We start from the raw sequence: 27,968 nt of genomic DNA, 5'->3' as shown, positions 1-27,968 counted from the left end.
AATGATTCTGTATGGAGAAATAGATGGGCCTCGTCGTGAGATGTAAAAAGTGAAGTATTTTACATTATCGGAGCATGATGAGTTGTGGTATGTGTTAAAGGGGCGCTCTTTCGCCCAGGGCACATGAAAACCTGCAGCCAGCCCTCCCCCCCACAACTTTAGCCAAATAACCCCCATTTTTCAGTGCGTAACTTGTATTATGAAGTTAATTAAGGTTGACAAGCTTAAGTAAGAAGAATTGATGCTTTTGGCATTCAAATGGGCACTGTAGGTGTGTTTCCTGTCCTCCTCTCACTGCCGACTTTTATTCCCCATTGACTTACATTGGGTTTCGTGTATCGGGACGACCCCGACTTTTCCCTATAATCGGACGATCTTGCTCGACCCGACTTTTGGAAAAGTCGGGTTTCACGAAACGAAACTCGACCCTAAAAAACCAAAAGTCGCTCAACTCTAGTTGGGACCTATTCTCTTCAACATCTTTATTAACGATCTGGTAGAAGGTTTGCACAGTAAAATATCGATATTTGCAGATGATACAAAACTATGTAAAGCAGTCAATGCAAGAGAAGATAGTATTCTGCTACAGATGGATCTGGACAAGTTGGGAACGTGGGACGAAAGGTGGCAGATGCAGTTTAACAATGATAAATGTAAGGTTATACACATGGGAAGAAGGAATCAAAATCACCATTACACACTGAACGGTAAACCAGTGGGTAAATCTGACATGGAGAAGGACTTGGGGATCCTAGTTAATGATAAACTTACCTGGAGCAGCCAGTGCCAGGCAGCAGCTGCCAAGGCAAACAGGATCATGGGGTGCATTAAAAGAGGTCTGGATACACATGATGAGAGCTTTTTACTGCCTCTGTACAAAACTCTGGTTAGACCGCACATGGAGTACTGTGTACAGTTTTGGGCACCGGTGCTCAGGAAGGATATAATGGAACTAGAGCAGGTACAAAGGAGGGCAACAAAATTAATAAAGGGGATGGGGGAACTACAATACCCAGAGAGATTAGCAAAATTAGGGTTATTTAGTCTAGAAAAAAGACGACTGAGGGGTGATCTAATAAACATGTAAAAGTATATAAGGGGACAATACAAATATCTCTCAGAGGATCTGTTTATACCAAGGAAGGTGACGGTCACAAGGGGGCATTCTCTGCGTCTGGAGGAGAAAAAGTTTTTCCACGGACATAGAAGAGGATTCTTTACTGTTAGGGCAGTGAGAATCTGGAATTCCCTGCCTGAGGAGATGGTGATGGTGAACTCAGTTGAAGTGTTCAAGAGAGGCCTGGATTGTTTCAGTTATTGTTAGGTTCTTTAGGCTATGTGCACACGGTGCAGATCCTCCCGCGGATTTTTTCGCATGGATTTTACTAAATCCGCAGGTCAAATGACCTGCATTTTTCCTGTGGATTTCTTCCTTTTTTTGTGCGGTTTTACTGCCGTTTTTGTGCGGTTTTCCACCTGCGGATTTGTAGAATGGAGCAGGTGGAAAACTGCAGCAAAACCGCACAAAAGAAGTGACATGCTGCTTTTTTTTTTCCGCACAAAAACTGAGCGGAAAAAAACGCAGCATGTGCACAGCGTTTTTTTTTTACATAAGGTATAATGGTACTGTACATCTGTACATCACCTGCAGTTCTGCTGCAGATCTGCAGCGGCAAATCCGCTGTGGATCCACAGTAGAAACCGCACCGTGTGCACAGACCCATAGAAGGACGTAGATCTGGGGATTTATTCTGACAGAATTTTATAGGCTGAACTGGATGGACTAATGTCTTTTTTCGGCCTCACTAACTATGTTACTATGTTACTATGAGAGGGGGATTGAGGGGATCAGGAAAATGCTAGGGATTGGGAACAAATCAGGAACAATTCAGGAACATCTCCTTTCTTGTTTCAGGAATTGAAGGAACACCAGCAGCAGTGTGTAACAGGCTTCAAAAAGTTTATGGCACCAAACAACACAGCGCAACAGAGCCGCAGTATGACCACTCTGTGCATGTCCAAAGTTAGAATGAGGAAGTGCAGGGTGATCATTATAAGGTCAGATCGCATCTGTGCACTCTGATTGGTGAGAAGTGGTTACTGAATAAAATTTACTTCCATTATCTATGGCATGTGAGAGTTTTAAATTTTAACTGGATAATTTAATGGTTTTAAGTTTAGTTTATAAAACATGTAACACAATAAAGCATGATTCATTTTGAAATTCTTCTAGGTATAGCATTTGCCATAAAATAGCAGTGTATTTACACATCTCTGTTATTTTTAGGCTTTTTAATGTTTAAAAAATGAGCACACTCTTGGATATACACTCTTGGCTTATACCACTATTGCTTAAAATACTAGATCACTTGATGTATATTATAACATATGGTATATTGTATAAATACATAGACATATAGTATGCTTGGAATAAAATAGTACACCCCCTTTGAAAAGCAAGCTTTTAATCAATATCTCAATGAATATAACAACAATTTTAAACATTTTGAGAAGACTAAGTTTCATAGAAAATTTGTTTTAAGTCCTAACATGAAAGTCAGATTAATAATATAATTTTCATTACAAAATCTTCAGTGTAACTCAAATTAGTTGGTTCAAAATGAATACAGCTCATATCAAAAACAACTATGTCTAGTATTTTGTATGAGCTCCACGGTTTTGAACACTGGCATTAGATGTGTGTATTGGATCATTGCATCGTTGGAAAATTGCATGTTTACCAAGGGTGCGGATTAATAGTACATTCTTCTCTTTCAATATAGACTAGTACATCTGTGAATATACCGTCAATTAAATGAAGCTCCCTGACACCAGCAGCACTCATACAACCTTACATAAGGACACTACCACTACCATGTTTCACTATAGGCATAATGCATTTTTCTTTGCACACTTCACCTTTGCCGAGCCTTACAGATTCGAAGATGGCATACAAAGCCATCCACGATCTGTGTCCTCCATACATTTGTGACCTAGTCTCCTGGTACTTACCTACACGCAACTTCTGATCCTCATAAGATCTCCTTCTCTACTCCCCTCTTATCTGCTCTTCCCACAATCGCATAAAAGTTTTCTCCCGTGCATCACCCCTACTCTGGAACTTTCAACCACAACATATTAGACTATTGCCTACCATTGAAACCTTCAAAAAGAACCTGAAGACCTACCTCTTTCAACAAGCCTACAACCTGCAGCAACCATCGATCGACCAAGCAACTGCACGACCAGCTCTACCCCGCCTACTGTATCCTCACCCATCTCTTGTAGATTGTGAGCCCTCATGGCAGGATCCTCTCTCCTCCTGTACCAGTCATGACTTGTATAGTTTATGATTGCTTTACTTGCTTTATTACTTTATGTATACTATGCTTCACATGTAAAGCGCCATGGAATAAATGGCACCATAATAATAAATAATAAAAAAATCAGTTCCAGAAATATTTTTCTTGGTCTCAACACTCCAAAGTATAGAGTCATAGTTTGTATAGAAGTCCAGCTCACCCACGTCTGACCTCACCGCACCTCAGACTCGGATCCGGCCCTGCCCTGGCCGCACAGCAATAATAAAAGAAGAAGCGATCCAGCTGAGTGCTCTGGTGATTTATTGAATGCTGTTCAAACAACAGAATGTTGTTTACGCGTTTCTGGCTAGACGCCCTTAATCATAACCATGATTAAGGGCGTCTAGCCAGAAACGCGTAAACAACGTTCTGTTGTTTGAACAGCATTCAATAAATCACCAGAGCACTCAGCTGGATCGCTTCTTCTTTTATTATAGAGTCATAGTAGTCTTCCAATTTTAGAGCAAAAGTCATAGAAAATTGTAGCCGGGCTTTTTTGTACATGGACTTTAGAAGAGGTTTCCTTCATGGATGACACTTATGTATGACATTCCTCTGCATCACAGGAATCTTTCAACTTGATTTGGCTTTCGGCTTCTTTAATTAACTGCAGTGAGCTCACATGTCTATTTTTTTAAACTCTTATAGGAAGATGTCAAGTTTAGGTGTTAACTTCAGTGGTCAACCTGAACGTCTCTATGAGATGATTGCAGGTCCATCTTTGCTAAATTTTTGTAATAATTTTGCTACAGTATTCTGACTTATAAGTAAAGCATTGCTGATCTTTTTGTAGCCATCACTTTCATTGTGTAAAGATATTTTCTTTCTCAAGTCTTGTGACATTTCTCTTGTATGTTGTGCCATTGCTGACAGGATGAAATGGTATTTTTTTCTATACAATTGTCTGCAAGACACCTATTTAATCAATAATTAGACTTTCCTGAATTCTTATTTATTAGAATTTTGTATTATTATTATGAAATTAATGATCAGGATATATGATAATAAAGATTGTGGTTCTAAATTAAAAGGGTTGTTGTTATCGTTAAATATGACTTAGTTGTGAGAAAAGGCAGGTCATAATTCTAAGAAATGAGTAGTATTTTCAGAAGAATGTAAAAGTTAAGAAGGAAAGAACTTATAAATAGGACTTTAAAAATTGTAGCTAAACTTCTAAGTTTATTCTGCTGATAAGTTTGATTAAACATGTGTAAGTGCTGACTTTTTATGATCAAAACATTATAGCCCTAAATCCTTTGTATGTGTTGTAAAGAGACTCGTGGGCATATACAGTCAATAAATGTTAGAATGCCTTTATGTATACCTGTAAAATTATGTTTAAAATTTCAATATGTATTTTAATACATTGTTATAAAGTTGCATCCAAATTGATAAGTGTTGCTGGATAACATAGGTGTGGAATAATATCAATTGCATGAAATATAGTATTTCATTTACCTACAATAGTATAAAATCAAACAAAACACATTTACAATTGATAGAAAAGGAGAAGTGGCTCTTAGTCTATGCACACCAAGATGTAACTGTATAGTACAAAGCAACAGTTTGATGCAAAAGAACATTTTGCCAACAAAACTTATCAGTACTGGTAGTTGAGAATGCTGTTATAAGGTCAAGACTTTAAAGGTGCCTTCCAGTTTTAGAACTTTGATGGACTATCTTTTTTATAGGCATTCAATATTTGATCGGTATGGGTCTAAATGCCCCATTACACACAACAATATTGTGAATGATATCGTTGCAACATCACCAGTTTGGTGACATGGCAGCGATGTTGAAACAACATTGTTGCGTGTGACATATAGCAATGATCAACGATCAGTTGACTGATCGTTAATCATTGCCTAATGGTCTGGGCCATAATTCTATCGATGGTCTCCCACTGGGCAGCACACATCGCTGCATGTGACAGCGAGAGACCAACGATCAACGACGCTGGGAGCTGGTATCAAGGGTAAACAGCGTGTAACTAAGAGCTGCACTGCACTGTTTACCCTGGATACCAGCGTTCTCGCTGGTCCTGATCACTGCAGGGGCTGTCTATGTGACAGCTCACCAGCGATCAGCCTAACGATGTCCCACTGATCCCATCCACGTCGGATCATTTGTGGGATCGCTGGTGGGATCGCTGGGACATTGAAGCATGTAACGGGGTCATAACTCTAAGCATCGCCACAAATCAGCTGTTTGAAAGGCCTTCAGTACTTCTGCATCCTGGAAACCTCCTTTATGTTAGAAAGAGTGAGAATGATTTCCTTAGGTAGCTGCTATGAATGAATTGGAGGACTCAGAAAATGGTGGAGACATAATTATATTTCAGATTGTTACAAAATCAATAACCCCATTATCTGAATAGTTTACTTTTTAATTATTTTTCCTCTTGTTCGCAAGCTATTTTTTTTACCTTTTTGTATGCAATCCAATCAAAAACTCGATCAATATCAGTAGCTTTGAGAACTTCTTGTGAAACTGGATGTGAACTGGCCAGTCCATCTAGTAGCATCACTTCATGCAACACATCTGTCAAAAACCTTTGTTTTTCCTGAAACAAAAAAAAAATTGGGTAACTATTTGTATGTTTCTTCATGATTTGCCTTCTCTTTCACAAAATCTTTTAATAGTGTTAATACTTAAACAGTATGGTTATCATAAGGTGGTGGATATAAATCAGAATGTGGTCCATAAATGTGAACATGTCACTTTGTAATACATTTCCTATTACATAAAAAACTAATTAAAAGATAGTTTACGGTAGGGTATTTTTAAAAATTGTCCACTTATCAGAGCATAAGATAGAATAGCAAAAGATTTAATAGTGGCAGTGAACACAGGGTTATCCTACCGCATGCACAGAACAGCTTCATTATTTGACTAGCTAAATAATCCACAGCCTCTTTGTATAATCCATGCTCGTCTGAGGTGCCTGATTTTGAAATGACTGAAAGTTAAAAGCTGTCATTAAAGAAGGAAAATGCTTTTCTTTCTAATCTATTGAGTTTCTATCAAGAAAAGGCACAGATAAAGCAAAGCTACTTGGAAAGAAAAGACTGCATTAAAGTAAATAAATCACATGAATTAATTTAATTTCATAATCACTTTTATCTGATTTAGAAAAGTCAGCTAATTCCTTTCTTTTTTACCTCTTTTGACATTTCGCCATTTTTTATTATTAACACATTAATGCAGAAACTAAATTTTATTTACAACAGCTTCTCCCTTTTTGCGAGTTTTTCTCAATGTAATACATTTTTAAAGTAAAAAATGTTTTTACTTAATTGCAATAAATTTAAATAGCTGAACAAAGCCAGTTCATAAAAATGAAGTCAATATCTTTGCTCACTGCAGAAATAATTTTTCAATCACGCAGAATAAATTCATAGTTTTTTTTAAATACAAAACTACTTATTCCACCAATGGAGGTTTATTTGGTGTAATTGAACTTCACATGTGTTTTAGGTTTATGTGTCTTTCCTTTGCAAACTCCAAGCAAAAAAAACATATTTCATATTCTACATCTTTTTAAAATATTTTTAGTGACAACTTTTTACAATTATAATTTAAGATTTTTTTTTTGCCACTGAGAAGCGGCACTTTTTGCCAGGTCTTTGCTGAGTCCAAGTTTCCAAGACGATGGCCTCAATTAATCAAGAACAGCATTGTTTATGTTGGTTTTAATGAGGAGGCAAACTGGAATGAGATGCTCCCGATTCATTAAAAAGCACATGCATCTTAATTATTTAGGACTGTCGGACAAATGGCATGCACCTATGTGTGTGCCACTTCACAAATCCTACTCCAGTCCCTGTTGGAATAAGATTTGCAGCATATATGATACAGATGGTCATCATCAATTTGAAAAGTATTAGTTGCCACATCCCTGTGTCACTCCTGCTCAAAAAACAGCTTTGGAGTACTGCAAAAATTGTGTGAAAATGCCAAGAGTTGCAAAATTTTAGAGCATACCTGAATTGTGCCACAATTTTGCAATTTTTCAAAACTTTCTGGCTACAAAGCTTTGATAAATTGGGCTCTTCATTGGGCTGCCATTTATTTTCCTGAAGGTCATCGCATCGCAGCAATGGATGTGCTGGGCCTCCGGGCTTTCACAAAATGCCGGTGGAGCCCCCCGCACCACAGAGCACCACCGCCAAACCTGCCACACCTGCTGCACTAGCTGCACCAGCCTGGGAAGAAAGTGGGGTCATTGCCTAGTAGCGCCGGACCAGGACTGCCACAGAATCGCATGACTCTTGCTGCTGCCACATTATTTGTAAATATAGTCAGACTATTAGATGCACCCCATTTTCCCCAAACATTTTTGGGGCAAAAAGTGTGTCTTATAGTCTGAAAAATATGGTGATTGCTTTTAGTCTTCATTATATGATCTAAGTCTAGTCATAGCAGGATGGTATCACAAGCAATCAACATGACAACATCTAAAAAAGTTAACTCAAACAGAGAAAATATTTCCCTTATACATGTATGTATATGATCTGTGTGTATACACACTGTATGTGTGATCGTGATCTGTACACATACAAGTATGTGTATATATATACTAGCAGAAGAGCCTGGCGCTGCCCGGGCATAGTAACTAAATGTGGTTAGTTATAGCAAATTATAATTATCCTCCATCCCATAGTCCCGTGCCCATATACCCATCATACATATCCACAATCCCATAGTCCAGTGCCCATATACCCATCATACATATCCTCCATCCCATAGTCCCATGCCCATATACCCATCATACATATTCTCCATCCCATAGTCCCATGCCCATATACCCATCATACATATTCTCCATCCCATAGTCCCATGCCCATATATCCATCATACATATTCGCCATCCCATAGTCGAGTGCATATATATATATATATGCTATGTGAATATGCATAGGTGAATATAACATGTAGTGTGTATTATAAACTAGTGTGTACCGATGAGCGAATGGAGCATTGCTGAGCTCAGTCTCATTGTGAACTGCGGTGAACTCACTGAGCTCAGCACTGACATTTTCTCACTGTGCGAGTGATGATTTCACTGAGGTTACCATAGTTCAGGGGCCCAGCTGGAAATGCAGCCTTAGTGACCTGCGGTAGCCTTGATGATATCGCCACTGGTCACTGATGCTGTGCTTGCAACAGCTCATTCTCTAGTTGTTTGCCAGCCTGTATGGTTGCATCTTGGCACTGTCCAGGTTGAAAACTATTTATCACAGCCATGGATTACGGCATGGGACAATAAGTCAGACAGGTGAAGGATATAACTGTTTTTTATTTTTGTTTTTTTACAGGAGACAATAGTTTAAATTGAATGGTTTTACGTTTTAGCACACTTGGATTGGGTCGCGGTATCGCAGGGGTCGATGTTGAGCCAGCTTCTTTTTAACATATTTAATAATGACCTTGTAGGGGGCATACAGAGTGGAATTTCAATATTCATAGATGACACCAAACTCTGCAGCGTAATCAATACAGAAGAGGACAATTTAATATTACAGGAGGATTTATGTAAACTAGAAGCTTGGGCTGATAAATGGCAAATGAGCTTTATTGGGGATAAATGTAAGGTCATGCACTTGGGTAGAACAAACAAGTTGTATAATTATGTGCTTAACTGTAAAGCACTGGGTAAAACGGTCACTGAAAGAGACCTGGGTGTATGGGTGGACTACAAACTCACATTTAGTGGCCTGTGTCAGGCAGCTGCTGCAAAGGCAAATAAAATAGTGGGATGCATTAAAAGAGGCATAGATGCTCATGAGGAGAACATAATTTTACCCTTATACAAGTCACTAGTGTGATCACACTTAGAATGCTGTGTACAGTTCTGGTCTCCAGTGTATAAGAAAGACATAGCTGAACTAAAGCAGGTGCAGAGAGAAGCAACCAAGATTATAAAAGCACTGGGGGTCTGAAATACCAAAACAGGTTATTACACTTGGGGTTATTTAGTTTGGAGAAATGAAGACTTAGGGGTGATCTTATTACAATGTATAAATATATGAGGGTACCGTACAAAGACCTTTCCAATGATCTTTTTACTGTTAGACTTGTGACGGGGACAAGGGGGCATCCTCTACGTCAGGAGAAAAGAAGGTTTAATCATAATCTAAGATGCAGATTCTTTATTGTAAGAGCAGTGAGACTATGGATGTTGTAAGGAGTGTTTTAATACTAAAATTTAAGAAGGGACTGGATGCCTTTCGTGAAAAGTATAATGTTACAGGGTATATACTGTATACTAGATGCTTTATTAATAGGGTGCTGATCAAGGGAACTAGTCTAATTGCCATATGTAGAGTTTGGAAGGAATTTTTTTCCCCAATATGGAGCTTAGTGCTTGCCGCATGTTTTTTTTTGCCTTCCACTGGATCAACATGTTAGGCTATGGGTTGAACTAGATGGACTTAAAGTCTCCCTTCAACCTTAAATACTATGTTACTTTGCTACTATATTAAATAAAGTAGTTTATTCTGGCTGTGTTTTTATTTACAATGTAACTACAGGATTACTAATGCATAAGTGCCTTATAGATGCCTCTCAATTACTAAGCCATGGGCTTGATATCACCTGACAATACAAAGGTGACATCAACCCCATAAATATGAACCCCACTTGCCATCACCACAGGGCAAGTGGGAAGAGGCAGGAAAAGGACCAGAATTGGCTCAGCTAATAGATGCGCCTTTTCTGAGGCAACTACAGGTTGCTATTTTTAGGCTGGGGGGGCAATATCAATGGCCCCTTACCAGGCTTAGAATACAATCCCCCAGCTCCCTGCTTGTCTGCTTATCTTGTGACTCCACAACATTTTTTAAAAATATTTACTGAAATAATTTAACGAAATTGCATGGGGACCCCTCTATTCTTGAATACCAGCCTTGCAAATGCTGACAGTTAAGGGTTGCAGCCCACAGCTGTAAGTTTTGCCATGCTGGTTTTCAAAAATACAGGGGAACCCACACCATTAAAAAAAAATATTCAATTATGATGAAAACTGACATCAGCTGCTGCCTACTCTCACTTTTATTAGGGGCAACCGACGAAGGCTGATGGGAGAAAAAGTTCTATCAAATGACGCTTGTGACCGGAAGTAAACTTTTTCCTATGGTGATAGCTATGGGCTCATGCTGTCATCTGAAACATGTGGGCTGCAGCACTCTAATCGGTGGTATTAATCTTACAGCCATTCAGAGCCACCAGTGCTTCTCGCACTGTCATGGAGATGACAACGCGGGAAACCCCCCAGGTATTTTGGGGGCCAAAACAGAACAGTAACATGGACTTCCTGTTCAGGCAAGGATCCCAAACGTTACAATTCAGGTTCATCCATATCTACTGAGTTTTCAACTATAAGCATGTCAGCAATCACCTAACAAATGCTCATTCATCAGTTGATTGGATTATTTAAGCTGTAAGAAAAATCATTGCTCTTGACTGTAAATCATCTATGAAAAACATAATATGGGCTTCAGAATAGCAAGATATGTATGGGGACACATCAATCTCTTAGATGCCCCATCCTTCTTCATTAGCATTTGCAAAGATGTCAGAAAACTACTGCAGAATGACTTCATTATAGTCATTCATGCTTGTTTAATGGACTGAAAACAGATCCTGAAAATGCAACTTTAATGGTTGTGTGTAGTGGTGCAATATGTTAGCATTTAGCACCCTATTGTAATCTTTTTCTCATGATCCCACTTTGACTAAAACCAGCACTAACCATGCATAAACTTCTCTTCCTGCATCTTCATTTTGTGCTGTGGGTTCCAGCCAAGACCTGGTTGATTACTTACTTAGGCTAGTTTCACACTAGCACATTTTCTATGCATCACACGGCGCACTAAGCCCCGCCCCCTGCCGGCTCCCTGCCCACCCCATCCGGTCATCGCCGCCTACTATCGCACACGGCTGCATGCGATCTGCGCACCCTATCTTTAGCATAGGGTGCACAGACCATGCGCTGGCCGTGCGCTAGTAGGATTTTAGCATGCGCTGCGCACTTTTGAAGGTGCGCCCATGTGCGCCGAACGCACCATGTTGCATTTTGGCACGCTCGGCGCACCTTCAAAAGTGTGCAGTGCATGCTAAAATCCTACTAGCGCACGGACAGCGCACGCTCTGCGCACCCTATGCTAAAGATAGGGTGCGCAGATCGCATGCGGCCATGTGCGATAGTAGGTGGCGATGATCGGATAGGGCAGGCAGGGAGCCGGCAGGGGGCGGGGCTTAGTGGCGCCGTGCGCTGCATGGAATATATGCTACTGTGAAACTAATCTTAGTGATTTCTCGACATGCATCCTGATGTCAGAGGTCAACAAGGTGTTGAAAGAAGCTGAAACCATTTGTGATGAGGATAGGATAGTGTACTGCTCTAGCGAGACAAGAAAGTTTCAATGTCATCTTTTATTTAACACCTTCCCTGACCCTCTGCAAAGTTTAATACAAACAGATGCACCCAGGGCCGGCTCCAAGTTTTCATGGGCCCCAGGCAAAAGAGTTTCAGTGGTCCCATTTAATTTATGATGCAGCAGAGTAATATAGGTATAGCACAATGCCAAATATTTCACTTACTTCTTACATTACATGAGTGAAATCTATTGTAAATTCTACAATAGCTGAGAAACTGAACAGTATAGTCCTCTATACAGTATTATACGTGCCACATAGTGCTCAATACAGAATAATGAGCCCTATATATTGATCCATAGAGAATAATGGATCCAATATATTGGTCTATATGGAATAATGAGCCCCATATATTGCTCTATACAGTATAATGGGCCATATATAATGCTCCATAAAGAATAAAGAGCCATATATTGCTCTATACCAGTGTTTGTTTGTTTTTTGGCAAAACACTGCTGTATTTAAAGAAAAGTGACAACCAGCCCCAAAAATAAAACAGCCATAAGCTGGCCAAACTTTGAGCATGCACAGATATGAGCTGGCATGGAGATACCACACCAAAAAATGTGTGTACTGTATTGTAATTGCACCTGGGGATAGCTATATATGGCTAATATATCCCACAGGTAGCAGCAGCAGCACCAGAGCACAGGAAGGGAATGGACCCTCTTGATGTATGCAATGCTCTATATACACACATAAAGTGCCTGCAGGCCTTGTACTGATGTGTATACAGCGACGTACAGTCCCCTGCCTGCCTAACACTGGAACCTATATACTTTGGAACTAGTCCTTAGAAGGACTGGTGGTTTAGCTGGATGTGAGTATTTAGGGTGGTAGACCCCACAATAACTAAGAAATGCTGAATTCTGACCCTATCAAGGCTGCCGCTCTCCTTATACTCTCTTAATCCGGAGCTGAATGCGCCAAGCAGGGTGGCGTCCGGTCCCTTATACCTCTGATGATGCTGTGTGGCCAGCCAATCATTGCACGACCGCAACAAACATGCCTGCAGTGTTTCATGGCCTAGTAGACAGTCCCTGCACCGTGATTGGGTCTCTAAAGTCCACCGAAATTGCTGGGTGGAGACTCAAGTTCCCGCCGAGTAATCCCAAAAATATTTGGTGCTCGTCGAGTACACGGAGCACAGTGATGCTCGGGCGAGCACCGAGTAGTGGCGAGCATGTTCGCTCATCACTATTCTCCAGTATATGATGGGCCCCATATCATGCGCCTTGTACAAAGGGCCCATATGATGCTCCAGTATATGATGGGCCCCATATAATGCCAAATATATGATGAGCCCCATATGATGCTCTAGTATATGATGGACCCCATATACTGTAATTCTCTATATATAACAATGATGCATATCACTCATAAAAATGTACATACATGTAATAAGGCATAGTTACCTAAAGGAACACTACGAGGGGACCCACCACACCAGATGTGTAACTATGCCTTACTACATGTATGTACATTTTTATGAGTGATATGCATCATTGTTGTTCTTAGTCACTAGTGTGTGTTTTCTTGTACTATCCCTTTATCTGTTGCTTGCAGCTAGGGGCACTGCCATTTACATGTATCTTGTACTTGTTTCAGCAACTATTGCTATTATTTGTATCATGTGCTCTGTGGTGCAATCAACGGGTGAGAATTTTCATTAAATTCCAATTATTGATTTTTTGTATTTACCATTTTCTCTGATAGTTTTTATATGTGTGCATAATTGCATAGAACCAACCTTTTTGCCTGAGATATATACACACACATAAGTATAAAAATTGTTTGGACTCTATGTATGTATATTTTTGTATTGGTCACTCCTTGGGTTACCCACCTTTTTGTTCCTGTGACTTGTGGTACCTGCTGCATTTTTAATGTTTTATGAATTTTCAATAAAGATTATGCTTTAATATGATATGGTCTTATGTGAAGTCTCATGGTTGGGTGTCTTATATGTAAATATTTCATGGCTGTCATGGCTTTGTTTAAGGGATATGCTTAGGTGTTTCTTACAAATACTTATTTAAATTACTAACCAAATACTGAAAGTGTGAACTGGTCTGATTTTTTCCTTAGACTTAAACATGTCTTCACCAACCTCTCTCAAAGATTTTTTTAGAAAAAAATGATCAGTTTTTAACAGAAAATTTCACTAAAGAATTTTAGTTTGATAATTTTAAAGAATTTTACATTTGCTGACCTGCATTGCTAATGTATAGAATAGTTGGCTCAAGGAGCATATTCTGATCAACTTGTCATTCATGCAGTTGGCAACCGTATACAGTGTAAAAGCTTCACAGAATAGTGAACACTGATTTTTCTGCTAATATGCCAATTCCACTGCCCAAAAAATGTGTCAACTATTTTGAAAAAAAAAGAAAATTTTGGTAAAAAAGATTGCAGCCATGAAAGCCAAGAATTTAGGTTTGATCATTTTGACAGTTTTGCTCTTTCTTATTTTTTTTTCCTGACCTGTTCTGCATATGATCCACACACAGGGATGTTTTGACTTTGCAAGGAATGGAAAAAGTATTCCTGGTAAAAATATGGTCACTAATCAATTAATTATGCAAAAGCTTCAATGATTAAGGAAAGTAAATTTTCCTGCTAATATGCCACCCCAAATATTTCAGATGATGCTAGGAAAAAAATTATAAATTAAAAAATGAATTTTGACCTATTTTGATAGTTCTCAAAATCATAATCATGGAGCTACAAACAATTTTGTCCTTTCTCACAATCCTAATGAGGAAGCTAGCTGAAAAATTCAAACCCAATGCAGTTACAACAATATTTAATTTCACCCGAAATGTGATTTTTTTTTAATCCAAAAATTAGTGCACTAAATTCAATAAATTTTAGTGTTTAAAAATGTTGCATCTTGTGCCCAAACTTGGCAGCGATGGATTTTAGATACAATAAATAATGCTGGCTAAGGGTCTTCCATTGAACCTGTGTACACTCAGTTCTTTTGCTAAAGGCAATACAGCCCAGGTGGTCTGGTATCAATAGTGGTGAACTAGGACATATGGCAAATAAACTCACATTCCTTAAGTACACAAAATGAGAACTGACAATTCATTGAAGGCAGACAAGGAAGCGTATTGAAAGCACCAGGTGATGATAATATTGGGCTGGAAGACAATGACAAGGCACTACCTGCCAGTGCAAACTGTTTACGAGAAATGTGATTGCGCAGAAAGAAAGGAGGACAGCTTAAAACTTGATCTTCTTGCTGCTTAGTTTGCTTTCTCCACATTAGCAACTGATGCCAATTCATGTGCATCATGTGCTATTTCCTATTTGATATGTACATCTATATATATATAAATATGAGTGTATGTGTGTGTGCACGTATTTGTGCATTGATGATGATGTCAAAATGGTTGCCATGGTGATGATGATGTTCTAATAGGTTGCCATGGTGACAGTGGCGACTATGTTGTCATAATAGGTTGCCATAGCGACGATGATGTCATAATGGTTGCCATGGTGATGATGTCATAATAGGTTGCCATGGTAATGATGATGTCATAATAGGTTGCCATGACGATGATGATGTCTGAATAGTTGCAACCTATTATGACATAATAGTCACCATTTCACGGGACTATGAGATGGAAGATGTATGATGGGTATATGTGCATGGGACTATGGGATGGAGGATAGTCAATATGATTTGTTATAACTAACCACAGTTAGTTACTATGCCCAAGCAATGCCAAGCTCTTCCGCTAGTATAAGATATACTTCACTTGTTTTTCAAAAGCACAGCCTGTAAAATGCAATAGATCAATCCTCCGGCAATGTGGACAAGAATTTCCACATAGAATGATCCAGCAGGTATGACTCACTAATCAGACAAAAAAACAGAAAACTGGCTGTACATGAAGAAATAGTATGAATAGGTGCATACAGCTTACATATCAAAATGAAGAAATGGTTGCACTCAGTTGCAACAAGGCATATCAATGTGAAATACATGAAGTATGAATAATGTAATGACTTTTGAAATTTAGCAAAAAACACATGATATGCTTAGCACAAAATTTGGCCAAAAAATGTGAGCCCATTCACCAAGGTCAAGGTAATCTCATGATTGAATGGGTCGCTAACCTAACTGCCTAGTGTGAACACTTACCTCTGGCTAATGAGTTGGTCAAGCCTACATTTATAGGAAGGTCGGATGCAAATGTGATTGGGTGTAGTTAAAACCAAATCTTGGTGAATTGCGGAGTGCTCAGTCAGATACTGTAGCTAGCATACAAATAACAGAAAACTGATGGCATATCAAGAACTAGTCTGTTAGGGCCTGTGGAACACGAGCAGAAAACATAAGAGGAGACAAGAGGTGCGTTCTTAACCCGGTGTCCACAGTGCAGCGATGGAACCTGCTGCTGAGTAATGGCGGAACAAGATGGTGGATGAACTCTTGCTCACATGTGGGTTAACGTCACCCAGTGTGAATGGAAGCGAACTCTGTTGCTTCACAGAGCCACTAAAACAAACACAGGAGCCTGTTGAACTCACAGAACTCGGCTGGGTGAGTGCTAATTAAAGGTCACAGAATTCTGTCCCAGAGACATAGGACTAGAATTCCTCTAGACCATCAGCGCTCGGCATCACGGTTTCAGCAAAAGGACGGAATATATAATCTCGCCAAGTGCGCACAGCACCGCTTCGGCGAATGCCACTAACCAACCAGAGTGGGGAGGAAAGTGCTAGAGTTGCAAATGGCGCCACACTGGCAGCTACTGCTACCTGGCATGGTATGACAGTGCCCTGAGCAGATAGGCACAATCGGACACTAGAAAGTGCAGAGGACTGAGATGCACTGTGGCGTATAGCCTAGCCACTGACAGGCGCTGACTCTAACCTCAAAACTCTAACAACAGACACAACCGAGGGTAGGGATTTCATAATTAGTCATCCACAGTATCAAGCATCTGTCATCATACACACCATAAGCCACAAGAGTCTATACTAGCACATGGCCAAGCGGCCATGATACTCTTTTATGGCGGCATCTTTCCGGGACCTTCCTAGTGGATCAATCCGAGCAGGAATGGGACCTGCACATGTGACCTCCGACCTCCAATGAGAGGTCATCCCATGAGCATGCTCAGTAGGAGAATAGCAAGACTTAGTCCCAGGAGCGTCTGCTGGCTGCTGACTTACGCATGATACAATAGCAGAGCCAGAAGGAGCAACCAGACACTTAGCATTAACCTGAGCAAGGCGCTGGGACCGATGTCTCTGCTGAGCAGCCTCCTCTCCGGCAGGAGATGCATGGGAGGTCGCAGAAGGCAAGGCTCAAGTTCCCTCCTGTGCAGAGGCAGAAACCCAATGCCTAACATTACCCCTCTAGGCCCCCCTTCCCCTGAGCCTCACTATGCTCAAAGGTTGCAATGAGCAGTGGAGTGCGGATGTTCTCCACTGGCTCCCAGGTCCGACCCTCTGGGCCATGACCCCTCCAATCCACCGGATAATTTTTTTTTCCACATACCACCTTGCAGCCCACAATGGCGTTCACCTCAAACTCATCCGAGGACAAGCTTGATGTCCCGGCAGATGACTCGGAGAATCGAGACATGTGAACGGGCTTAAGGATGGAAATGTGGAAGGTATTAGTGATACCCAGGTGTGGGGGAAGGGCCAGCCGTTAGACTACAGGGTTGACCTGTTGAGGACCTTGAAAGGACCAATGTAGTGAGATGTGAACTTAGTGGACTCGACCCGCAGCCTGATGTTATGGCGGAGAGCCACACTAAGTCACCAGGGGAGAAGGTCAGAGCGGGGCGCTGGTGTTTGTCGGCGGAGACCCTCATTCTCTCCTTGGAGACCCGGATGGCATCCTGACTGCGGTCCCAAATGTCACATGCCTCCACCACCCAGTTTGCCACCCTAGAATCGGTGGAAGACACGGGCATGGGAACATGGACGCGAGGATGCTGGCCGTAATTGAGGAGGAATGGGGTCTGACCGATGGAATCAGCCACAGCATTGTTCAACGCAAACTCCGCACATTATAGCAGGGATGCCCAGTCATCGTGCCTTGCTGAGACAAAGTGTCATAGGTATGTGACCAGGGTCTGGTTGTCCCTCTCTACCAACCCATTCATCTCGGGATGATAGGCAGAGGAGAGATTCAGCTCAATGCTGAGGAAACTACAGAGTTCTCTCCAGAACCGAGACGCAAACTGGGGGCCCCGGTCACTGACTGCCTTGTCCGGCATACCATGTAAGTGAAAGATATGTTTAATGAATAGCGCTGCCTCGTCCCTTGCAGAAGGTAACCTCGCGAGAGGCACCAGATGCACCATTTTGGAGAAATGGTCAGTGACAACCCAGATAACTGTGCTGACCCTGGACTTGGGCATACCCACCACAAAGTCCATGCCAACCATCTCCCAAGGCCTGTCTGCCACCGGCAGGGGGTGAAGTAGCCCAGCGGGTTGTTGCTGGAGAGATCTGTTCTGGGCGCAGGAGACGCAAGCCCAAATGTAGTCTCTGGCATCCCGAGCCATATGCGGCTACCAGTACGTTCTCGCCAGGAGCTCAGTTGTCCACTTCGTCCCAAAGTGTCCACCTACCCTGGACGCATGAGCCCAAGAGAGGACATCCGGTCACAGAAAGGCAGGGACAAAAGTCTTGCCTGTAGGCACCGACTCTAGGGTGACCAGAGCCATGGCCCTCTCGGATGGAACGATCAGCCGAGGCTCTGTCTCCTCCTCCTCCTATGACACTATGGAACGAGAGAGAGCATTGGCCCAGATGTTCTTCTCACCGGACAGGAAATGAAGGGTGAAGTTGAACTGGGAGAAGAAGAGCGACCATCTGACCTGGCAAGAATTTAGCCGCTCGGCCATCTGCAGGTACACCAAGTTTTTGTGGTCGGTATATACCTGGAAGGGGAACCGAGCCCCCTCCAGGAGATGTCTCCACTCCAAGAAGGCCAACTTGCCAGCAACTCCCTGTCCCCGATGGAATAGTTCCTCTCCTCCGGCGAAAAGGTCTTGGAGAAAAAAGAAGCAGGGTTCCTTCAGACCTTGAGCGTCCTTCTGGAAGAGGACTGCTACAGCACTGATGGAAGAGGCATCCACCTCCAAGATAAAGGGTTTGTCCACATTGGGACAAAGTAGAATGGGAGTGCTGGCAAAATGAGTCTTGATGGAGGAGAAGGCCTTGAAGACCTGCTCCGACCACACCTTGGGATTGGCTCCCTTCTTGGTGAGGGCGACCAATGGTGCCACCAAGGTGGAGAAGTGGGGAATGAACTGCTGATAGTAATTTACAAACCCCAAAAAAGTGCTGCACCGCTTTAAGGGAATGGGGTTTTTGCCAGTCCATTACCGCCTGCAGTTTGGCAGGATCCATAGCCAAACCCTGAGCAGAGATGATATAGCCCAGGAAAGGCAAGGACTCCTACTCAAACAGGCACTTCTCCAACTTGGCGTAGAGGGAGTTAGCTCATAAGCGGGCAAAGACTTTGCCAACCTCTTTCCGGTGGGAGTCCATATCTGGAGAGAAAATGAGGATGTCATCCAGATAGATAACCACTGAGGTGGAGAGCATATCCCGAAAGATATCATTGACAAAGTCCTGGAAGATGGCCGGTGCATTACAAAGACAGAAGGGCATGACCAGATACTCATAATGGCCATCCCTGGTGTTAAATGCCATCTTCCATTTGTCCCACTCACGGATGCGTATCAGGTTATAGGCCCCCTGCAGATCTAATTTGGTGAAAACTCTAGCTCCACGTAATCTATCAAACAGTTACTATATCAGGGCCAAAAGATACTTGTTCTTAACGGTGATGGCATTTAGACCCCTGTAATCGATGCAGGGATGCAGTTATCCATTCTTCTTCTGGACGAAGAAGAATCCCGCCCCTGCTGGTGATACTGACTTCCTAATGAATCCTCTTGCCAGATTCTCCCTGATGTATTGATACATGGCCTCTGTCTCCGGGAGAGATAAGGGGTAGACTCAACCCTGGGGAGGCTCAGCACCCGGCAAGAGGTCAATACGACAGTCATAGGGGCGATGCGGTGGAAGAGTCTCCTCCGCCTTTTTGGAGAATACGTCTGCATACTGACGATAGTGTTTGGGGAGCGAGGAAAGATCTGCGTGGACCTCAGTAGAGGCATCCTGAATGCATTCCCTCATGCATCTACCCTCACATGATTTACTCCAACCAAGAATCTTCCCTGAGGACCACTCTATATGAGGAGAGTGATACCGCAAACCAGGGGACCCCTAAAAGAACCTGGTCGATACCCTCAGGCATGACGAGGAGGGATATTATCTCCTGATGAGATGGAGACACCGAGAGTAACAATGGGGCAGTCTGGTGGGTAATCTGTGAGGGCAGAGTTGCACCATTCACCACTCTGACAGTGACTGGTTTAGATATCATAACCAGGGGTATTGCGTGCCACTGAGTGAAGGCAGACAACATAAAATTGCCCTCCTCTCCGGGATCCAGTCAAAACTCCATCGCCAGAGTGGAAGAACCAAACTCAAGCATCCCCTTAAAGGACAGATTGGAGGATAATGCCACTGATTATAGTGAGCCACCTCCTATGGTCACTAGACATGAGCATTTTCCCAGCTGCTGTGGGCACCGGTCGGCAAGGTGACCGGACTGCCGGAAAACATGACAAATCACAGGAGCTCGAGCGGACCAGGGCCTGGATCGCTCACGGGAAGCCCCCTGATGCTCGGACACCTGATCGGGAGATTCCAGAGGTTTAGCAAAACTAGGTGCCAACCTAAACCTCTGCCTACACTGGGACCACTCCAACCTTCTCTTGGCAAAGTGAAGATCTATACAAGTGGAGATGATGATAAGCTTCTCCAGTGTGGCAGGAATCTCCCTGGTGGCCAGGGCGTCCTTTATATGATCAACCAAACCTCTCCAGAATGCCAGAATGAGGACCTAATCTCATGTGTTTTTCCTAAATTTCAAAGCCATTACCTATTCACACTTCATGTATTTCACATTGATATGCCTTGTTGCAATTGAGTGCAGCCATTTATTCACCAACCAGACATTTCAGGCACTGTAGAGCCTCCTCAATCAATAGCACTTACGGCATAACCTGCTCCAGACCTATTCTCAGGAAAAGCTGATTTGGCACCAGAAGATGTCTTTTGATGCATGATGTCTGCACTGTTTATTGCTGATGCCCGCAATCTCCTCCTCTGATGACCTCAACTTCTTGTCACACCTGTCTGGTTCCCAGGTTTCATCCAACACAGATTCATCATTATCATAATTTTTAGTGCTTCAAACCTCCCATACATTTGATTCCCACCTCTGAGCCCTGGCACAGAGTGCCTAACCCTGATAGTGGTTCTGCCAACATATATCTGAAGAAGAAAGTATGAAAAACAGCACTCACCAGTTTCCTCTGTGATGTAAAAGTCCTTTATTTCAAATTATCTGGATATCCATAAAGCGGTAGTGCGGCATGCAGGGGGAGACATGTGGGGGAACACTTCATACTTTCTTCCACGAATATTTGCTACATTGTTGGCTACTGCACCATCCAACACAAAATAAATTTCCTCAGCAAGTAGATATTTACAAATTGCACTGATCACCATTTTAAAAATTGCCAAAGATTTAATCTACCAGAATGTGGATGCCAATGATATTCGGTATGAACACATGGGCTTCCCTATAATGTCTTGCATATATTAAATTACATGATCTATCACAGAGAGGAAACTGCTAATAAAAAGATTTAGTCAGGGAAAGCAGTGACCATTTTAAGGTTTTACAGCTTAAGGCTATGAGGTCAGGTCACACAGCTGATTATTGAGGCACCAGTACAGTTTTTTTTCAGCACTGGAGTGCTGCTATGAAAGGAAGATCCGTGTACCTATTTTTATATTAACCACCCGATGTCTTAAGCTCCTCCTAATGGCCTTTCAGTCCTGCGGCGCCATCCTATACCGCAACTTCTGACAATATCAAGCTCTCAATGCAAATCTATGAGAGCCAGAATGAGATTTTCATAGACTTGCATTGAAAAGTGACCTCTGTACTGCTCCAGAAAACACTGGGGAGATTAGGTGGGTCAGAATCTGCTAGAGAACAACCGGAGCAGAGCTACTAAAAGATGAAGATGGCAGTAGGTAAGCATGAGAGTAGGATCAGGGAACTTACCGTATATACTCGTGTATAAGCTGAGATTTTCAGCCCATTTTTTGGGGCTGAAAGTCCCCCTCTCGGCTTATACGCGAGTCATATACACCAGGGGGTCGGCGGGGGAGCGGGGATGTCAGAGATCATACTTACCCCCTCTTGGCATGGTCTCTGCACCCCCCCACTTGTCCAACGGTCTCCGGTGCCTGCCTTCAGCGGTCACGTGGTACCGCTCATTAAAGACATGAATATGCTCATATTCATGTCTTTAATGAGCAGTATCACGTGACCGCTGAAGGAAGGAAGGGAGACCATGGGAGAACGGGGCTGCAGGCACCACGGCAGGAGGGGGTAAGTACAGTTGTGGCCAAAAGTATTGACACCCCTGCAATTTTGTCAGATAATACTCAGTTTCTTCCTGAAAATGATTGCAAACACAAATTCTTTGGTATTATTATTTTCATTTAATTTGTCTTAAATGAAAAAACACAAACGAGAATGAAGCAAAAAGCAAAACATTGATCATTTCACACAAAACTCCAAAAATGGGCCAGACAAAAGTATTGGCACCCTCAGCCTAATACTTGGTTGCACAACCTCTAGCCAAAATAACTGCGACCAACCGCTTCTGGTAACCATCAATGAGTTTCTTACAATGCTCTGCTGGAATTTTAAACCATTCTTCTTTGGCAAGCTGCTCCAGGTCCCTGATATTTGAAGGGTGCCTTCTCCAAACTGCCATTTTTAGATCTCTCCACAGGTGTTCTATGGGATTCAGGTCTGGACTCATTGCTGGCCACATTAGACGTCTCCAGTGCTTTCTCTCAAACCATTTTCTAGTGCTTTCTGAAGTGTGTTTTGGGTCATTGTCCTGCTGGAAGACCCATGACCTCTGAGGGAGACCCAGCTTTCTCTCACTGGGCCCTACATTATGCTGCAAAATTTGTTGGTAGTCTTCAGACTTCATAATGCCATGCACATGGTCAAGCAGTCCAGTGCCAGAGGCAGCAAAGCAACCCCAAAACATCAGGGAACCTCCGCCATGTTTGACTGTAGGGACCGTGTTCTTTTCTTTGAATGCCTCTTTTTTTCTCCTGTAAACTCTATGTTGATGCCTTTGCCCAAAAAGCTCTACTTTTGTCTCATCTGACCAAACAACATTCTTCCAAAACGTTTTAAGCTTTTTCAGGTACGTTTTGGCAAACTCCAGCCTGGCTTTTTTATGTCTCGGGGTAAGAAGTGGGGTCTTCCTGAGTCTCCTACCATACAGTCCCTTTTCATTCAGATGCCGACGGATAGTACGGGTTGACACTGTTGTACCCTCAGACTGCAGGGCAGCTTGAACTTGTTTGGATGTTAGTCGAGGTTCTTTATCCAACATCCGCACAATCTTGCATTGAAATCTCTTGTCAATTTTTCTTTTCTGTCCACATCTAGGGTGGTTAGCCACAGTGCCATGGGCTTTAAACTTCTTGATGACATTGCGCACGGTAGACACAGGAACATTCAGGTCTTTGGAGATGGACTTGTAGCCTTGAGATTGCTCATGCTTCCTCACAATTTGGTTTCTCAAGTCCTCAGACTGTTCTTTGGTCTTCTTTCTTTTCTCCATGCTCAATGTGGTACACACAAGGACACAGGACAGAGGTTGAGTCAACTTTAATCCATGTCAACTGGCTGCGGGTGTGATTTAGTTATTGACAACACCTGTTAGGTGCCACAGGTAAGTTACAGGTGCTGTTAATTGCACAAATTAGAGAAGCATCACATGATTTTTCGAACAGTGCCAATACTTTTGTCCACCCTCTTTTTTATGTTTGGTGTGGAATTATATCCAATTTGGCTTTAGGACAATTCTTTTTGTGTTTTTTCATTTAAGACAAATTAAATGAAGATAATAATACCAAAGAATTTGTGTTTGCAATCATTTTCAGGAAGAAACTGAGTATTAGCTGACAGAATTGCAGGGGTGTCAATACTTTTGGCCACAACTGTATATGCTATATTCACTAGTCCCCATTCCCACACTGCTCACTGCTGCCTGCTGCGTCCTCTGTCAGTGATGTTCAGGTCAGAGGGTGCGGTGATGTGTTTAGTCTGCGCCACACCCTTTGCTGCCTGAACGTCACTGAGAGATGATGTAGCAGACAGCGGCAAGCAGCGTGGGAATGGGGACAGGTGAATATCTCAGGTGCCGGGTCCTGAGCCAGCAGCGACACCAGCATCTGCCCCAGCGACGGAGAGGTATGTCATTTTTTTTTATTTGCAGCAGCAGCAGCGGCATATGGGGGTTATTCTATGAGACATCTTATGGGGGCCTTTTCTGTGGAGCATCTTATCGGGGCCTATTCTGTAGAGCATCTTATGGGGCATAGTCTATGGAGCATCTTATAGGGGCATAATGTATGAAGCATCTCATGGGGGCATATTATATGGGGCATCTTATGGGGGCCTATTCTATGAAGCATCTTATGGGGGCATAATCTATGGAGAATTTTATGGGGGCATATTCTATGGAGCATCTTATGAGGCATATAAATGGAGCATCTTATGGGGGCCTATTCTATGGAGCATCTTATAGGGGCATAATGTATGAAGCATCTTATGGGGGCATATTATATGGGGCATCTTATGGGGGCCTATTCTATGGAGCATCTTTTGGGGGCATATTCTATGGAGAATTTTATGTGGGCATATTCTATGGGGCATCTTATGGGGGTCTCTTCTATGGAGCATCTTATGGGGGCATAATATATGGAGCACCTTATGGGGGTATTCTATGTAGCACCTTATGGTGGCATATTCTATGGAGCATTTTATCAGGGCATATTCTATGGAGCATCTTATGGGGCCATAACTTTTATGAAGCAGCATATTGGGCATATTATTTTATGGAGCACCTTATGGGGCCATTATTAACTTTTATGGAGCATTATATGAGGTGTATTTTGTATAGAGCTATTATGGGCCCATCATGAACTGTATGGAGCATTATATGGGGCTCCTGATTCAATATGAATATTAAAAATATTTAACCTACTGAAGTCTCAATTAATTTTACTTTAATTAGTATCTATTTTTATTTTTGAAATTTACCAGTAGCTGCTGCATTTTCCACCCTAGGCTTCTACATGAGTCAATAACTTTCCCAGTTTTTTGTGGCAAAATTAGGGGGGTCGACTTATACACAAGTCAGCTTATACACGAGTATATACAGTAGATTAGTAGTACCACCCCAGTGCTGCAATGAAGAAAAAATGGAATGCTGCTTTAATAAGGAAAGAAAGCCCTGAAACAGAAAGTCATGTACTACTGCAGCATTGATTTATTTTAAAATGGGATTGTTAGTTCTAGTATGTAAATAATAAAACATAGATTCAAGTAATAGAGAGTTGCAGGGCCTGCAGAGTCAGCATGGCTGTGAATTTATTGATTTGTGGCATACTGCCATTCAGCATCTTAATAACACCATTTTAATTTTCATTCGTGATGCATCAGAAACAAGGTGGACAGTTAACATCCCCTCTGTCCTAATTTTCCTGCTAAAGAAATATATTGAAACCAAAGTGGTATGTCTGAGAAAGTGTGCTTCCTAGCTTGTGAAATAGAGATTCAATATACAACATATTTCTTCATTTCTCTTGCTTTTTTGTTTTTGCAGTTTAAAAAAGACAATAGGAATTTTCAACAATACAGAATGTACAGAATGTAAATACAAAGCAAAGTAAAGGATTTGCAGTATTGCAATTTGCAGTAAATCAGTTCTCTGTGAATCCAATTTTTGGGAAAAATTCATTGAACCTGGCAAATTCAAATATCAAAAGATGTAATCATCTCTTACATGAAAAAAAAAAAGTAAAAAAAACCACTATGGCTGTCCATGAAATATGTTAAACTATGCATTATTTTTGTAATTTATTTTTCTCAAAGTACAACTATTAAGAACTAGTGATGAGCGAATTTGCTCAGATAAGGTGTTATCCAAGAACACTCGTGTGCTAATAGAGAATCTTCGATGTGCTTGAATGCTATGTTCAAGTCGCTGCGGCTGAATGTCTTGCGGATGTTCACATGCATGGTATGTATAACAAAGAGGCTATCCATGCATGTGTTGTGGCTGTCTAACAGCCACGAGACATGCTGCTGTGGCAACTCAAACACAGGATTCAAGCATGCCGGAGGTACTCTATAAGCACACGAGCGTTCTTGGATAACAACTTATCCGAGCACATTCGCTCATCACTATCTGGAAATAATGAAAGATCACTTTGAAACTGATTTGCTTTTCATACCTTTTATACATAGAAATGTTCCTGCAGCTATGCATATAACTATTTGTATCTGACACCAATGGTAAGGGAAGGTTACTGTATGAAAAATGGCTTAAGTTAAAGTCAATGCTAATAAATAATGTAAAATGTTAGTCTATCCAATTATATATTGAAGAATGAACTTAAGCCCAGTTAAGAAAGAGAAGTCCCTCTATTTGTGTTTCATATTCTTCATTGTCACAGGATTTCAGTTTTATCTCATTTATTTATGTTTTTTATGGAAGCTTAGCTTTTTATCAGCGTTTAAGCTGGTGTCATTCAGGTATTTCTGAGCCACTCAAGTATTCAAATATACGAAAGCTTTTGCCTTCAACATAAGCACTACGGTGACAGGAGATTAGCATTTACTATTGAATAATATGTGCATAACACACACTTCTGGGTAGCATCATCATTAGGTTGATGCATAGTATTCAGTATGACATTGTTTTTAAGCCATTCACTTTATACATCTTTCTGTGTCTCACATGAAAGGTTGATGTATCATAATTTGCTTTCTGTGCCATCCTGATACCTAAAACCTGTTTTTCTTGCACCTGAATTCTCAGTGTCTCTAACATGAATAGTTATTTTAATATTTAATGTATAGATCTGAGAAACAAAATTGTGCCACAGTATTATTTTATATACATTAATTTCATAAGGATACATTATTACAACATATATACCTTTATTTTTAATTATCTTTATAAATCATGGTTATATGACCAACTGTTTTGTTTGAGCTGCTACATTTCCAAAACTTTTGTTTTAAAGGAGACACCATTATCTAAGAAAGCTAAAACAAATATAAGTAATTCAATTTTTTTAAATAGTGGTTTGAGCATGCTCAGATAGAGGTGCGGAGGTCATTGTGCAACAAGAAGTAGGATGAAGAAGTAAAAAGTAATCTGCAAAATATAAAGTGTCAAATATTAAAGCTCAGTGTTCTGTCTAAAAGTTAGAAGATTTGGGGAATTATAAAAAACAGAATTACATATATAAAAAAAGCATTTTTAACTCTTTAGTGATAGAGCCAAATGGGTACTTAATGAACAAGCCAATTTTTACAATTCTGACCACTGTCAGTTCATGAGGTTATAGCTCTGGAATGCTTCAATGTGTCCCACTGATTCTAAGATTTTTTTGGGACATATTGCACTTCATGTTAGTGGTAAAATATCTTCAATATAACTTGTGTTTATGAAAAAATGGAAATTTGGCAAAAGTTTTGAACATTTTGCAATTTTCAAATATTAATTTTTGTACCCTTAAGTCAGAAAGTCATATCGCACAAAATAGTTAATAAATAACATTTCCCACATGTCACCTTTACTTCAGCACAATTTTGGAAACATTATTGTGTTTTGTTAGGACATTATAAGGGTTAAAAGTTGGCCAGCGATTTCTAATTTTTCCAACAAAATTTACAAAACCATTTTTTTAGGGACCACCTCACATTTGAAATGACTTTGGGGGGTCAATATAACAGAAAATACCCAAAAGTGACACCATTCCAAAAACAGCACCCCTCAAGGTGCGCAAAACCACATTCAAGTTTATTAAACCTTCAGATGTTTCACGAGAACTAAAGCAATGTGGAAGGAAAAAATGGACATTTTACTTTTTTTCACAAAAAGTTTACTTTGAAACATTTTTGTTTATTTTCACAAGGGTATCAGGAGA

The 27,968-nt window shown here is 41.3% G+C and overlaps 1 protein-coding gene across 1 annotated transcript in view; it reads right to left on the bottom strand.

The window, feature by feature from the left end:
• The window catches only part of TRHDE (thyrotropin releasing hormone degrading enzyme), a 1,336,029-nt gene that overhangs the window by 590,200 nt on the left and 717,861 nt on the right, over positions 1 to 27,968 (bottom strand). The window contains exon 6 of the mRNA XM_073559980.1: positions 5,788 to 5,925. Coding sequence (XP_073416081.1) covers positions 5,788 to 5,925 — 138 coding nt within the window. The remainder of the gene's footprint in view (positions 1 to 5,787; positions 5,926 to 27,968) is intronic.

Source organism: Dendrobates tinctorius, unplaced genomic scaffold (assembly GCF_039654945.1).
Source record: "Dendrobates tinctorius isolate UK_male_01 unplaced genomic scaffold, ASM3965494v1 ptg000290l, whole genome shotgun sequence".
Lineage (NCBI taxonomy): Eukaryota > Metazoa > Chordata > Amphibia > Anura > Dendrobatidae > Dendrobates > Dendrobates tinctorius.
Note: the sequence above shows the minus strand (reverse complement) of the source record. Positions and strands in the feature narration are given on the sequence as shown.